Source organism: Halichoeres trimaculatus, unplaced genomic scaffold (genome assembly GCF_033239565.1).
Source record: "Halichoeres trimaculatus isolate MK-OKI-2021-1 unplaced genomic scaffold, fHalTri1.1 fHalTri1_scaffold_12, whole genome shotgun sequence".
Classification (NCBI taxonomy): domain Eukaryota; kingdom Metazoa; phylum Chordata; class Actinopteri; order Labriformes; family Labridae; genus Halichoeres; species Halichoeres trimaculatus.
In genome coordinates this window covers 16,690,818-16,705,746 of record NW_027437190.1, presented here as the reverse complement: position 1 = coordinate 16,705,746, position 14,929 = coordinate 16,690,818, and the positions used below count along the sequence as shown (strand labels likewise).

At 41.2% G+C, this 14,929-nt stretch overlaps 1 protein-coding gene across 3 annotated transcripts in view; it reads left to right on the top strand.

Moving 5' to 3' along the window:
* Positions 1-14,929, top strand: part of creb5b (cAMP responsive element binding protein 5b) — a 50,572-nt gene that overhangs the window by 21,992 nt on the left and 13,651 nt on the right. For all 3 annotated transcript variants that reach the window (XM_074682713.1, XM_074682711.1, XM_074682712.1), the window contains exons 6-7: positions 5,235-5,361; positions 6,642-6,752. In XM_074682713.1, the coding sequence (XP_074538814.1) occupies positions 5,235-5,361; positions 6,642-6,752 (238 nt within the window). The remainder of the gene's footprint in view (positions 1-5,234; positions 5,362-6,641; positions 6,753-14,929) is intronic.

Sequence of the window (14,929 nt, the reverse complement as noted above, 5' to 3'; positions counted from 1 at the left end):
ATATGCTAATGACTGGAAAAGTTTAAAAGAAGAAGAAGACAGATGACTTATTGAAAGCGAAAGAGTTGCAGCATGCCAAATATTACGCAGCCGCAGTATAGTGCTACAGGCAGATGTAAGGTGAGGTTGCATCCAGATGACACTGATGTTGCTGGAGATTTCTCTCTGAACGGTGAAAGGAATGTAGTTGAATACAAAAGCCACCCCATCTTCACCATCCTTAGCCAACTGCATCCAATCAATCACAACAATATTGTATTTGGTGAATAAATACCGCAACACTCACACTAATTTGCTCCAGAGCATCATCCAAAACTATTTCTCAATTTTATTTTGGCATGGCTTAAATAAGCCAGAGGCTCCCCAATGTGAGGACACCCTATCCCAAATCCATCCCAGTGCAGCACCCTCCCAGCATCCATCCCTCCTCGAGCCCGCTAATAAAAGTCAGCCTGTGTCGTAACCCATTAGGGCTGATTTATTTGATCAGATTCGTATTATTTCCTCAGTCCAAACCCCATGGCACTCTCCTCCCACCAGTGATTAAAGGCAGTAAATCAGGGGCAGGTCCTGTGTAGTGTTTACTCAGAGAGCCAGGCAGCTGCAAGCTGTTTGAGGCCCTTGTTTCTCTCTCTGTTTACCCCTGTTCCCATGGCGACTGCACCACCGTCTCCCGAGCGTCTGGAACTTGGCCCTGGGCTGTTTTGGTTACGTTTGAAAGTTTTTCGCTGCTGTGTCTACCCAGAGCACGCAGTGACTTCACCCAGTGAGGAGAGGAGTGAGCGCAGCGATGTTGGACGAGTTTGAGGAGGGAAAGAGAGGGAAAAGAGAGAGGAGGAGAGGAGGGAGGGACAAAATCTAGGAGTGGGCCGGCACAGGGTGGGGGGAGGGCGAAAAGCCAAGAGCATTACATCATTGCTGGAGCAGAGTCAGAAAGGGAAGGATATGAGTCAGTGGACTGACTGCACCTCTAGCTCTCTCCCTCTCCTGCTCTTCTTGGACTGCAGCCAGGCCCCTTGTGTTCAAGTCTCCAGTACTTGAGTTTGAGTTGGGACTGTGGGGACAGTAAAGCTTACAGTGTGTGCAGGCTACAGGATTTGTAGGCTGGAGCAAGCAGGTCCAAGGGGGTCTTGTGCTGAGGTGTAGGCACCCTGAGGAGTCCTGAAAGGAGTTACAGAGGATTAACAGGACAGTGAGCGACTGTCAGCTCTGCTCCATCAGAGAGAAAAATGGCAGGACAACTCAGACTGTGGAACAAGAGATAGAAAGCAAAAAGAAAGACTCAGGGAGGGAAGAAGGTCTGGTAGTGATGTCATGGTGGAGTGAAGGTGGGTGGGAGGGTGGTGCGGCTGTGGTTCCTGGGCGGGGATTGTGGAGGAGAGCTGGGCTGAGAGCGAGGCACTCAGTAATGTGAGAGCGCAGGGTCAGAGCTGCAGAGTGTCTACCTGCTCTCCCCTGGGGCCCACAGCCTGGGCTATTATCAATCCCCACAGTGGAGCCACAGCCTGTCATTATTCACTCACACACACACACTCATACACATACACATTCACACACTGGCATATGCACTTATTCACACAAAAACACTCTGAGCATGTATGCACTAATCCACTGCACAGTCTTCTGCATTATGTATTCATGGGTAACAGATGTAAACAATACGCAGAAGATGAACTGTGTTGTAAGAACTCAACTCGTGATTGATTTTATTTTTTACAGGGACAATACAATCCCCCTCATGCTCATACTTAGAATGGCTTTTGATGGAAAATTATTGTGCTAAATAAGTTTTTTGTTCTGTTTTCTTTTTAAAGGCAAATTATGGTTTTGCAAACAGAATCAATAAATACCCCAACTGGGGGCTTTACTGAACCTTGATATGGATTTTAAGATAGGATATGAAACTTTCTTCCTTTGAAAAATGGTTAAGTGTGCCCAACGCGATTTCTTTTATAAAACAGAGAGATGCAGAATGTTTTCAGTGGTCGATTAGAAACTGTTTTCCTTTGCGCTGTTCACCTATCAACCAGGCATTTGATTATTAGCCATCTAAAAAATTAACTTGAACATCACAAATCAGATTTGTTTTTTAATGGGTTTTTTTTCCAAATGCAAAAAATTCTGCCATTCATTAATGGTAATATCTGACTCCAGCCGATCAAAGACTTCTTTGTCTATCAGCAGAGTCAGCAGAAAGCTGAGTTGATCCTCAGAAGAAATGTTGATATGTGAGTTTGGTTTTCACTCCCACAGGACAACCTGGTTGTTGTTTTTGTGTGTGTGTGTGTGTGTGTGTGTGTGTGTGTGTGTGTGTGTGTGTGTGTGTGTGTGTGTGTGTGTGTGTGTTGGTGATGGACACAGAGTACATCCTCCCCCTGATGTGCTGCAGGTGAGCGTTGCTTACAGGCAGTCACAGCAGTCCCGCCTGTAAAGGCTTCAAAGGAGCTTTTGTTCTCTGGAAAGAGACATCCAACAACCAGCAACCTGCATGTTCCGTGTCCTGACCTCTGTCACAGATAGCTCTGTGTTTGTGTACTTCATTGTCTCAAATTAAGACGGCCATAAGGAAACAGATTTAATCTTCTCCTGGGCTGTTGGACAGCATTTCATTTTCCTCCTGTATAAACAACTCAAGCATGAACTTGTTCACCAAGCGTTGATTTTTTTAGCTTGTTTCCCCATTAGTAAAGGATGTATCACAGTGTTGAAGTAAAAACAGTCCTCTTATACTGCTGGTACTTCTCGTTTTGAGATCTTCAGCTGTATTGTTAAAAAAATCCCTTTTCTGTCAAAGATGTCCGTCTTCTCAGGAGTACAGTTACAGGGAACTCACAACCACTTATATTTTGGGGAACTTGGTTTGAATCATAAATATATGATAGTGCCCAAAAGATAACATATTCAAAAGCATATCAAACACAAGTTACTCATATGGATGTCCTAATAAGCTAACTATTAGCAGTGAGATTATGGACATAAATTTCACAACACAGTGTTGAAGATGTGTTTTCTTCGAGTTGTAACTGTTTTGTTTGGGACTGAAATCTAACTAGTGTACTAAAACTCATAATACTAAGTAAACAGTCCAGTCAAACAGTTTTTATAAGTAAAAAATGAACAGCATGTCACAGCCGCTGCCTTGTGACTCTTACTTCATCGTCCTGGATGCTGGCAGAGTCTGAACTGGGAGAGAAACTGTTGATGTAGTGCACAGCTCCACTGCAGACCTCATTGTACTTTCATGACTTTTCCCATGTGGAAATGTTTGGATTTGTGGAGTTGCTCACATGTCATACACGCTGTTAAATGAGTGTGATTGTGATAAATTGGGATGTTGGACAGGAATGACACCCAGTCAGGATGGTAATGATCCTGTGTGTGTGGAGCAATCTTAAAATGTCTGAAGGGTAAATGCACATATTTAGTTCTGGAAAAATAAAGGTATTTATTCAGGTGGGGGAATTGTTTGCTCTGGTAAAGCCCCCCTATTTGGCCATCACTCCCTCACTACTCACTATTACGGTAATCTGGGCCCTGATGTGGTCAATTGATCACATTTACCCTGTGGAACACAGCTAACGTAAATGCCTCTTGTTTTTCACCGTAGGGACAGAATATTTACTGTATCCATGTGGGTGTAGTGGCACCCTGCAGCTGGGAATCACTGTTCTCATGAGCAGGGATTTGGTGGCAGTTGTGCAAATGATGTCACTGTGTACAGATGGAGAGGTCTGGATGTTTGGATGGCTGCTGCCCCGAGCCAGTGACTGTGACAGGACTGCTGTCAGTACTTAAAGCTTTGCCCAGGCCTCTTCAGTACATGTGATTTATTGATGTGGCCGTGAGTGTGGATAGGCCCGTTGGTCCACACACGCTTTTGTGGTCACCAAGGGGGATTTTCCCCACAGGGCTTCCACTGCTGTAGCAGTTTTTCAAATGTGATTCTAGTTGTGGACATCTTGTGGTTGTTTTGACAAATATTATGCATCCGTCTTTAACATCAGCATCATTCATCCATTGTACTTCATGAAGTCTACTTGTTTAAAGTGCATCCAGAAATTCCCCAAGATGCCTCAGCTTTCAACTACAGGAAAACACAGCCACACACTTTATTCAGCCCTACTTTGCTGTAGACACAAGTGGAAACTGAAATCAGAAGTTGGAGAGGAGATTCACTCTGTAAAAGCACATATGTGTCATCAGTTCATGAAATAAATTATTGTTAGGAAAATGAGCACTTCACTTTGGTGACCCCATGTTGAATGGGAACTTATCTAAATGTTACTTGCAGTAAAACTCTTTGTTGATAGCTCCTCATCCAAACATGCTGCTGCAGCCAGCAGAATCTGGTCCATCACAAACAAAAGTCAGTGTGGAGGCAACAACTTGTTGATCAAAACTCCAAAGGGTTTTGTATAGAGGTGCTACTTTTATTTTCCTGTTTATAATACTCATTTAAACCTTAAGGTAATGAAATTTCCTTGTAGCAATTTAAGTTGATAAGTTATTGAGTAGGACTGGTAATGAGCTGTAAGGGGTTTCTTTACAAAGTCATAACCATTTATCTGGTCATACTGGTGCTTTTTTAGAGTTTCATAAATTTATTGTGTATCAATTTCCACTCACATATAAAGGATCTTTCTTTCTTTCTTTCTTTCTTTCTTTTTTTCCAATTATTATTATGTTTAAGAAATCATACATTTTAGCATTTTTTTTTCAAACTTCAAAATATGTTTTTGTATTTTGAATTGTAAGTTCACAAAGTCTGATTCTCAAAATTCATTAAAAAAAAAAAATTAAACCTTTTTTTTTTAGCAATACATTGATGTATTTGCATTGTTTCTTTATTATCTATAGGACCACAAGCTTCTATGTTCTGGATTAGAAATCAGATTTATGCCCCGTAGCGCTCAGAGCTCACCTGGGATTATTTGTTCTCGTTATGAACAGTGAGATGATTTTATAGCACGCTCTAATGATGTTTGTGGAGTGTAACCACATAGTATTATACATAATTATAGCCATGACATACTGTGTCATAATTAAGTCATTACGTGTTTATACACTGCTAATGGATGCCTCCAGGAGAAGTTATATCTGGAATTGTTGGTGGTGGAGATAGTGGTTTCCATTTGATGTTTCGCTTTGATAATGCAAAGAATAACAACGTGAGTTTTCTGTAGCGCTGGAAAACTTGCAGCTTTATGAATGTCAGTCTGTGTATGTCTCCTCAGGCCTGTCCCCGGCTCTCTGTCCTCACTGCTGCACCTACGAAACAGACAGAGACAGCCTCTGCCTGCCTCCATGCCTGGAACCCTGCCAGACCCCACCATGCCCGGCTCGTCCGCCGTGCTGATGCCTGTGAGTACAACAACGGGACACACAGAGACTTGGCTCTCATTGCACTCACGCATGCAGGAGCAATGACACTCACTCATATGTGACAAAAGTGTCAGCTGAGACTACACACAAGTAATGTAGGTTTCGTATGGGATGTTTGGATGCTGGACTCACCACTCCTGTAGAAATGAAGGATTCTAACCTGGGGCTTTGGGCATGGACCGTATTGTGATTAACCCCTTAAAGATTTAGCGGACTCGCATTGGGAAGCAGAGAATGATAACAACCCCAGAAAGCTCCTCGTATCATGATTCTAATGATACAACATGTGTTCTCATTGTAACACAAGACACCCTGTGTTTATGGTATGGGGAAAAAAACCTCCCATGTTTATTAAATTAAGAGCTGAGCGATTTTGGGGAAGATTGACGGTTCAGGAAAGGGGTGCAGGTTTGGGTGATATTTTTACACAAAACACACTTAGTGCAATTAAGGCTGTGTGTCAGGTTCTGAGCCTGAGTCTCTGAGGACAGGGGGGGGTCTGGCAGAAGGAGGGTGGAGAGGGGATATTCCCCTTGGAGACCTCAACGCATAACACAGATTAGCAGCTGGCTGGGAGGCCACAGCAGCTCACACACATATACATGCAGACACACACAAAGGTTTCTTCTTTCCTGCACATACAGCTCACTGACCTCTCACCCCCATCAGCTGACCCTGCTGATTTCCTCTCATTCAGGTCTCAGCAGGGACACAAGACCATACTGATCAGGTTCGATCTGGGGCAGGCATTGACCAAACAGACAAAAGATCAAAGATCACATGCATTTATACACTTCAACCACACATCTCACATCTTGTTCACCTTGTGAACATATTTTGCTCTGAGAGGGGCTGGGGTTTGGTGGGTTAGTCTGACCGCACTATCATCAGAAGCACACACACCCCTGTTGCACCAGCTTCCTGTGTTAAGTCCCTTCGTGCTGGCTTCCTGTTTTGGGTCAGCTCCAGTTATCATCACACAGAGCTGTGCACAGGGCAGCCTGTCATGTGAAATCAGGCTCTCACGCTCTCTCATCATATCCCCAACAGCTTACTTCACAGAACTGTGGGTCTCGTGCATCAAGTGCTACAGTTTCTTATGTTAAAACAGTGCCAGCATTTCTTTCACGAATAAAACACCACCAGATGCTCAGGTCACAGTCTCACACATTGTTTGTTGTCTCAGAGAGTTCTGGGCTGCAGACATAACTGGTCTGCACTCGTAAGTATGACTGATGTGATGCTGTTTTACTCTTCAGATGGAGAGGCAGATGTCCATGGGCTCCAATATGATGGGTATGCAGGGACCCACCCACAGCAGCTCCTGCTCCTCCACTCACATTCCCTCCATGCACTCAGAAGCCAAACTGGTGAGTGGATGCATGCATTCTCATGGATTCATACACATTTCTCAACACACATGTACAAGTGCACACACTCAAGCTCGGAGTGTTGCAACTCTCTTTTCCACTGTGCTGTGCCAGCAAAGCTGTGCTCTTAGGTCTGTGTGGATTTCATCATTTGGGGTGTAATCAAAGCTGCGTCTCAACCTGCCAGTGCAGTACTGGAGACTGGCTGGAATAAAGGACCCTTTATGTGGTTGTGGCTGTGCTGCCCACCGACTGCCTGATGTATATCTTAATGTACAGAACATGTTCTGTAGGTCCTGCAACTTGTTAGCACTAGTTTAACACAGCGGGGGGAAAAAATCAAATGACCTCATCCTTCACAAAGCGGCCAGTTAGAGCAAAGAGAAAGAGGCTGAGCTGGGAGAGCAAAGAGACAGAATTGAGACTTGTTTGGAAAGTTTAAGAAGAGGAGAAAGACCTGAAGAAAAGCTTTGATATTTACATTAGTAAAAGTTTTATTGATGTCACTCTGACAGACATGTCCCCTTTATTCCCATTTGTTTTAAAAGCTGTACAGGTACAGATGATCTATTTCGATCAAATACAGCTGTTTGCAGGATGAATTCTGGGTCCATTTGTGGCCACGTAAGATCAATAACTGTTACGTCACAGCAGTGAAATTAAGATAGTTTTTTTGTCTTACAATGCATCCATTATGATCGCAAACAGTCGAGTTCAGTTGTTTAAAACACATTGGAGGAAATAAGAGCACAAACATCACTACCTTAAAATGTTATTAGGGATGTCCTGATGAGGAATTTTCTCCTTGAGTCATTTGATTTGGGGATGTGTTGATATGATACTTCTATTCTAATACATCGCGCTCCCAGCAAAAAGCTCCAGCCATGTTCTGCTCTACTTTACAGCATTTAACCAATAATGTCACTGTTGTGATATCATCCCTTACGAAAGAAAAATATATGTACCAATATATTTTTTTAAATGTATTGTAATATATTATTGAAATATTATGATATACATGGAATAATATATTGAGGGCACATATACAATATAATATAATATATTATATGTTAAAGAAATATATTGCAATATATTGCAAAATATACAAATGATTGCCGCTTTCCATATATTGCAATATATTGGAAAATATAAATACTAGATCTCATGTATGGGAATATATTACCTAATATATAACATGATATTTTCCAATATGCTGCAATATATTTTTCTTTCGTAAGGGATGCGCTTCGATGTTTCTGTGTGGGGCTGAGATGGTCTGACTCTGTACCACCACACAAAGTTTTGAATTTTTATAGATCTGATACAAAATAAGAATTTATATACATATATATATATATATATACACACACACATACACACACACAACCGATCCTGATTGGGATGTAATGTCCGATTCTGATCGAGTCCGTAACCACGTGATCGGCCCCAGTGTTGTGCTTTTATAACACGGAGCAAACAGCGATATACAGCATAGCTTGGTAGCATTGCTAGCAGGCCACACAGAAGTAGGCAGTCCTGCCAATAGTCCTTTTTGTGGATAACATAAGAGTGTGTTTATTCACTGATGCTGTCTCATAACCTACTGCAACCCCCATACATTTTCTTATGTCCAACAGATAAACAGTTACAGTCAAGGTGATATGAACTGATAAATACTGTAGCAACACGACAGCCAGCCAACGTTTGTTTTCAAAATAAATAATTCTGAAACTGGAAAAGGCCCCGTACAAATGACTGGTTATCAAAAAAATCACAACCCATAATGAAAAGCATTGGCTGCTCTTTGTATTTGGAGAGGTTTACTGATAGCAAAGTTTACTGGACAGAAAGCTCTTCTGAGAGAGAGACAGAGACAGAGGTAGCAGAGGTCATTAGAAGAGTTATTGCTCTGATAGAGGAGAGCGGGAGCATTCCCAGGGCATTTAATTCTCCCTCTTCCTCCTGCTCTCTCAAGATTGATCGTCTTTGTAGTCTTTTGAATCTCTTCAACTGTTCCTATGGTAACACGCTGGGGTAACACAATATTAGTGTATTAGGCTTATCTCTCCTCTGGCCGTCATCCAGACACATCTTACTTTTTTTCCTCATCCTTTCTATGTAATTGAATTGTAAATGCTCTGTTAGGCCTCACTTAAACATACCCACTCTCTAAACTGCCCCTCTGCTCAGCAACTTTCTGGTTAGTTGGCCATTTGGACACAAGGCATGGCAACCAAATGTGGAGCATTTGAGATTCTGATCCCTGATGTCTGAACGCAACTGATGGAATTCCATGATTATGGACAAAAAGTGAGAGACTAATTGTGTTATCAGAGTGCGATCTCCAGTGAGGGTTTCATAAGCATAGACATCGTCTCTAATGTCTCTAATATCCGCGCCCAAGCCAAGTCGATAAATACGGCCGCGCTATCGGGTAACTGGGCCATGATCAGGCCCATGTGTCCCCTGCGACGTTCTCAATCCAGCTCTAATCGCATTACCCCGACCATGTTGACTTTCCGCCAATGGGAAATCTCCGCACTGTAACCCCACACCCCCGAGGCACGGACCTGAACGCGCTCTTTCTGCTCAGCGTTTACATTGTGAGCGCAGAGGAGGGGATTGAGTGGGACTTTGATAGACATGAAGGAAACAGATAGACAGGCAGAGTGAGCAGGGGAGTTGAAAGGCGAGAGATGGTATTGACAATCTGAGACTCCAAACAGCAAACCGTTTAGAAATCAGAGGAATTCTTTGTGAGTGGCATGAAAGGACTTCTGCTTGGCCTGCTTTCCTTTGCTCCCCTGCATGTGTGCCCATATGTGTGTGATTGTTTGATACTGTGGGGTAACTGGAGGCCTCTCTCGCAGGGTTAACCCTCCCCTGCTAGAGAAAGCATGCTCAGAGACGGGGCTAATGAAGGCTAATTGATTTTGTGGTGGGCCAGAGCAGCAGGGCGGCCTGTCTCTGGTGTAAATAGTTAATGAGCCGAAGGACTGCTGTGGCCCCTTGGGGACTCATATCTTGCTCTAACCTCTCTGTTTGTGCTCTATGGGCCAGAGACTGTATCTGCATCAGCGCCCATCTTTGTTCTCCTCTATCTCTGATTTTCTCCCTAAGTGCCATCGTTTAAGTGCTGCAGCAAAGCCCGATGGTGCAGTTACTGGCCTGTGTTTTTTTCCCTTATTGCTTTCAGCGTGTTGTCTGGGTGGCTTTGTGCTGGGATTGGAGTGTTTTATTAGTTTGGGTTCAAGTGTTTTTCTTCTTGTGAAGGACTGGGTGCTCGTGGTGCCGGGTGTGGTTGCGTTCTTCTCTGTTGTGGTCTGGGGAATAAAATGGTGCGTGTTGTGTGCTGGAGGTTGTGGGATAGTTGACCCTCACAGCGTAGAGGAAACGGTGCAGAGAGGAGGCCAAGTTCCACAGCACGCCGGCCAAAGCATTACATCAACACTCAGAGCTAGTTCTCCACAGGGCCTCGCGAACAGTCACACACTCACACTCAGACACAATCAAAAACACACAGACTGCTCCAGCTCTGTGTCATCTTCTTCATGCGAGTTACACAGACTCTGAAACACATTCAGAAAGCTGGACACTGAAAAAACACAGAAGTAAATAAATGAGATGTTTACTCATGTACTAAACACAGATATACATTTACTTTATACAAGAATGAAAAAAACACTCATGTAGAAGACTGCAGAGCGTAAAATGTTCTTTAACTCAGGGTTGGTGAGGGGGTCCTTTAAAACAGCACAGAGAAACAAAATGACTATAAATAAGAGTTTCAACCACAGAGTTTAGATTAGCCGCCACTTCCTACAAAACAAACTGCACAAAGGCAGAAAACATACAGCAGTATTGCTATAAAAAGCCAGCAGTTGACGTAAAAGGTTATAGATATCTTAGCTCCTCCACATTTCGTCGCAGCACAGCCCACAGCCAGTCAGTGCAGTAAACAAGCTCGTCCCTATTCGCTGCTATGATGGTGCTGTGCGGCACTGACAACTGCCGAAAACTGTCGTAAAGTTGGTTGGGAAAATGTGTCGGATCAATTTAAAACCTAAAGGCTATTAATATTGTCAAAAAACATAACTGAAGGAATTTTGTCTATCATTTTAGTTAGTTTCAGTTAGTTTTGTGAACACAAGATACAATTTTAGTTTACTTATCGTTTTTGTTTTCTTTTCTAGATTTTATTAGTTTGAGTTAACTGCAATGTATTTTAAATTTTAGTTTTCGTTTTTAGTTTCGTCTTAGTTAACTATTACAACCTTGCATGCAACTCAACAAAATGCAAAGTTAAAACAATACTCACATTAACCCATAACCATTCCAATCTAAATTTATTCCAGTTTTGTACTTTGAATGAACTGCTGAGCCAGACCCGGTCACAGCGATTGAACGTCTTTGCCACACAAAGCTGACACACAGCTTCACCTTTGCTCCAGCTGCATATGTGGTCTCATCCTTCTGCTCCATGGCCAAAATACGTATTGTGAGCTTTGATGTGGCTTTTGTTTTCACTCTGTCACAGAAGCAAAAACTCAAAAATATAATGTTTAACGCTGGACCCAAGTCTCCCCAAATCAACAACCAGATCCCCCTTGGATGGGTGGTTATGATCTTGCACCTGACCTCTTAGCTTTAAGAGTCCCCTCCTCACAGCCTGCTCTTTGTTATTGGCTGGGAGCTGCACATCCACTGCACAAAGGTTAACACCCAGAAACGTCCAGGACACAGCACAATAACAAAAAGCAGGGCAGACAGAGAGGAGGGCGTCTCCAGAAAGAGGCATTGCTCAAGACTTATGGTGGGTTAAAATGATGATTGAAAGAGTTTATTTTTAAATGCCATGCGCTTTTAGTAAATCATTTGCAAAAGTGTAACTATGGATTCATTTGAGTAAGAAATAAAGTACAAATACCCTGTCAGAGTAACTTCCTCTCCTGCTTGGATGGGTTGATACCTTTGTTTGCATGATGAAAGACATTCCCTATCATTCCTCATCTGTAACAGTAGTGACAGGTCCAAACAAGCCCTTATCAAGTGGATTCCAAACATCGTCTTCCAGCGCCAGCTTTACGGCATGATCCAGCTCATGTCAGCGAGAGGTTTTTTAAAGAAGCGGGGTTCTGCATTGTTTTTGCATCCCTTTTAAATCAGCTCCATGCTCCCTTCACATCCTGCTCTCTTGCTAATTTCAGACAGAGGGGCCGGTGTATGAAAATGTGCTATTTATTATCTTCCAATAATCTATTGTTTACATTGTTACTAAGGACAATAAAAGTGTCACTAAGCATCAGGCTAGGTGCTGAGTCTTTTATGAGGTAAACAATACTATATGTTCCTTCGCTGCAGCTCTCTTGGCTGTGGAGCTGGCACTAGATGGGTGGATGACATAATTCCTGGCATGCTCTAAATGTACTCCTTTTTACTTGAGGAGGGAAAAAAACAGAGCGCCTCTTAAAGAAACATTTCATAAGACACAGGAGGACCAATAATCAAAGTGTTTCTGCAGTTTTTTCACATTTCATTTACTCAACCCTTACTGCTCTTATGTTTTAGTGTAGTTAGAGGAATGCAAAAGGCATGGCAATTATGAGGCTTTGAGATCAAGTTTTGCCCCATACAGTCATAAAAAGAGAAAAAAGAAAGTTACATTTTCTGTTCAGTAATTCAAAGAAAAGAAAACTTGTAAAGCAGCCATGGATGTGTCAGTTTTTAAATCTGCTGCATGGTGATTGATGGAGCGATTACTTCAGTATGAAGTCATTTGTAAGCAGTTTAAACCATTAGCTTACATGGCAACACATTACGTGTCCCATTCATTTGCCTGAAGAGTAGTAGAGGAGCACCTCTGTCTAAACCCCTTGTTATGAGGAGGAGCAGCGCACACAATAGGAGTCTAACTGCAGGTTTTGTAAGCAACATCTGTATGAATGGTGGCATTGTCAGGGTATGATGTCATTGGGGACGGACGGTGAGCTAAGAGCACAGCTGAATCTGCGGGCTGCTTCAATGCAGCTTTAGAATATGTGCATATGGACTGTGTATGCTACTCATGATTGCTCACTTTCAGTGCATTGGCAAACTCTCCAGTAATCACTGTCCCTGGAGTCAAAACACATCTGTGGACTTCAAAACAAACCATGAAGTTAGAGTTTGCACATAGTATTTGATACAGATCTGCTATGTATATACATCACATGCAGCTGGTTATAAGCAAATATGAGGATGTGCGATGTACAGCAGTCACACAAGGACGCGGCGCACAAGTCATGACACGTTAAGATGCAGCGTTGCCTGAAATGTCAGCATGTGTCAGAGTTTTGGATGTAAAGTCAGATTCACAGATGATAACCATACGAGGTTCCTCTTTGTCTCTGTGGAGACGAGTCATTTCAGGAGGAGTTATGAGCTGCAGGGTCAATATGTGTCTGCCAGTTCATCAGTGTTGGAAAAAGACCACAGAGGGGCCCTCCTCTCAGTCTTTCCTCTGTAATGCAGAAGTGTTTGATTTGTATGAACCACAAAGACATAAAGTACACAATAACAGAAAGTAAATGAACACACTGTGTAACAAGATGTTCTGTTTGACAGGCTTTGTTCATACTTTTTATCACATAGAGTTCAAACCAAGGTTAAAATAGTTTTGGATTTGTCATTATAGTTTAGTTTTAGTTAGTTTTGACATTTTTTTTCCATTACAGTTTAGTTTAAATTAGTTTTAGAGCAGGCATTCTAGTTTTTAGTTAGTTTTGATTTTTTCAACAAGGCTTAATTTTTGTTAGTTTTAGTTTAGTTTTAGTTTTTTCATACCTTAATAACCAGGTGCAGGATTCAAAAAGGTCAGAGTAAATATTTTGTAATACTGTTTATTTTCCAGTTCAACATAGTGCTCACTGCTCAGTCAATGCTGATACCGAAATGTTGGCTGTTGCCTTAAACACATGAAAATAATATAAACTTAATATAAAAATATAAACATAAATTATATAAAATAATGTTAACATGAATTAAATAAAAATAATAAAAACATAAATTGTATAAAACAATATAATATGAGCTTTAATAATTAGAAACTAGGACTCTGTAACAATAAAGTCAGACTCACATGAAATTAAAGTATTACAGATGCTCTGATTCATTGCTCCTCCACGTTTTGTCGCAGCACAGCGCACAGCCAGTCGGTGCAGTAAACAAGCACATCCCAGTATGTCGCTGTGATGGTGCCCTACAGCGCTGACAACTGCCGAAAACTGTCGTAAAATTGGTTGGGAAAATGTGTCGGATCAATTTAAATCCCAAAGGCTATTAATATTGTCAAAAACTATAACTAAGGACATTTTGTCTTTAATTTTGGTTAGTTTCAGTTAGTTTTGTGAACACAAGATACAGTTTTAGTTTACTTATTGTTTTTGTTTTCTTTTCTAGTTTTTATTATTTTGAGTTAACTGCAATGTAGTTTAAATTTTAGTTTTTCTTTTTAGTTTCGTTTTAGTTAACTATTATAACTTTGGTTCAAACATGATGTTAGTTCAGACATTATTGGTTTTTTTAGCAAAGTCAACACTTGACTGATCTTTAACGTTGACTGAACATGGTGAACCTACCTCATTTTTGTAGTAGCAAGTCATACTGGAGTTAAGATGGCTTTCTTTGTGATTCATATGAAGTCTTATGACACCGTTTGATGCAGAGGATTTTTTTTCTTACATAAATTTAATGTCACTCAGTTTCATAAAATGAGGTGGTGGTATTAAAAGTTTTGTTTAATGTTACAGTCGGTGTAATTCTGCATGAATAAAAATCCTCCTGTCCTGATTGCATAAAGTTATATATATATATATATATATATATATATATATATATATATATATATATATATATATATATATATATATATATATATATATATATATATATATATGCATTCTTGGAATGATGTTCTTCATAACTATAAGCTTTAATTACAACATAGCAGCAACATAATAAATTGTTATCCTCATGATGAAAACATCTGACTTTTAGTTTAGTTCAATCAACAATCAAAAGGGTGTGAAAATTACACCCATGAGGTGTTACTTGAAATTTGCATTTCACTAATTGGTTGGAATAAATAAAACCTTTGCAGCTTGTCTCACTTGATTCTGTCATTTCGATGTCAATACAAG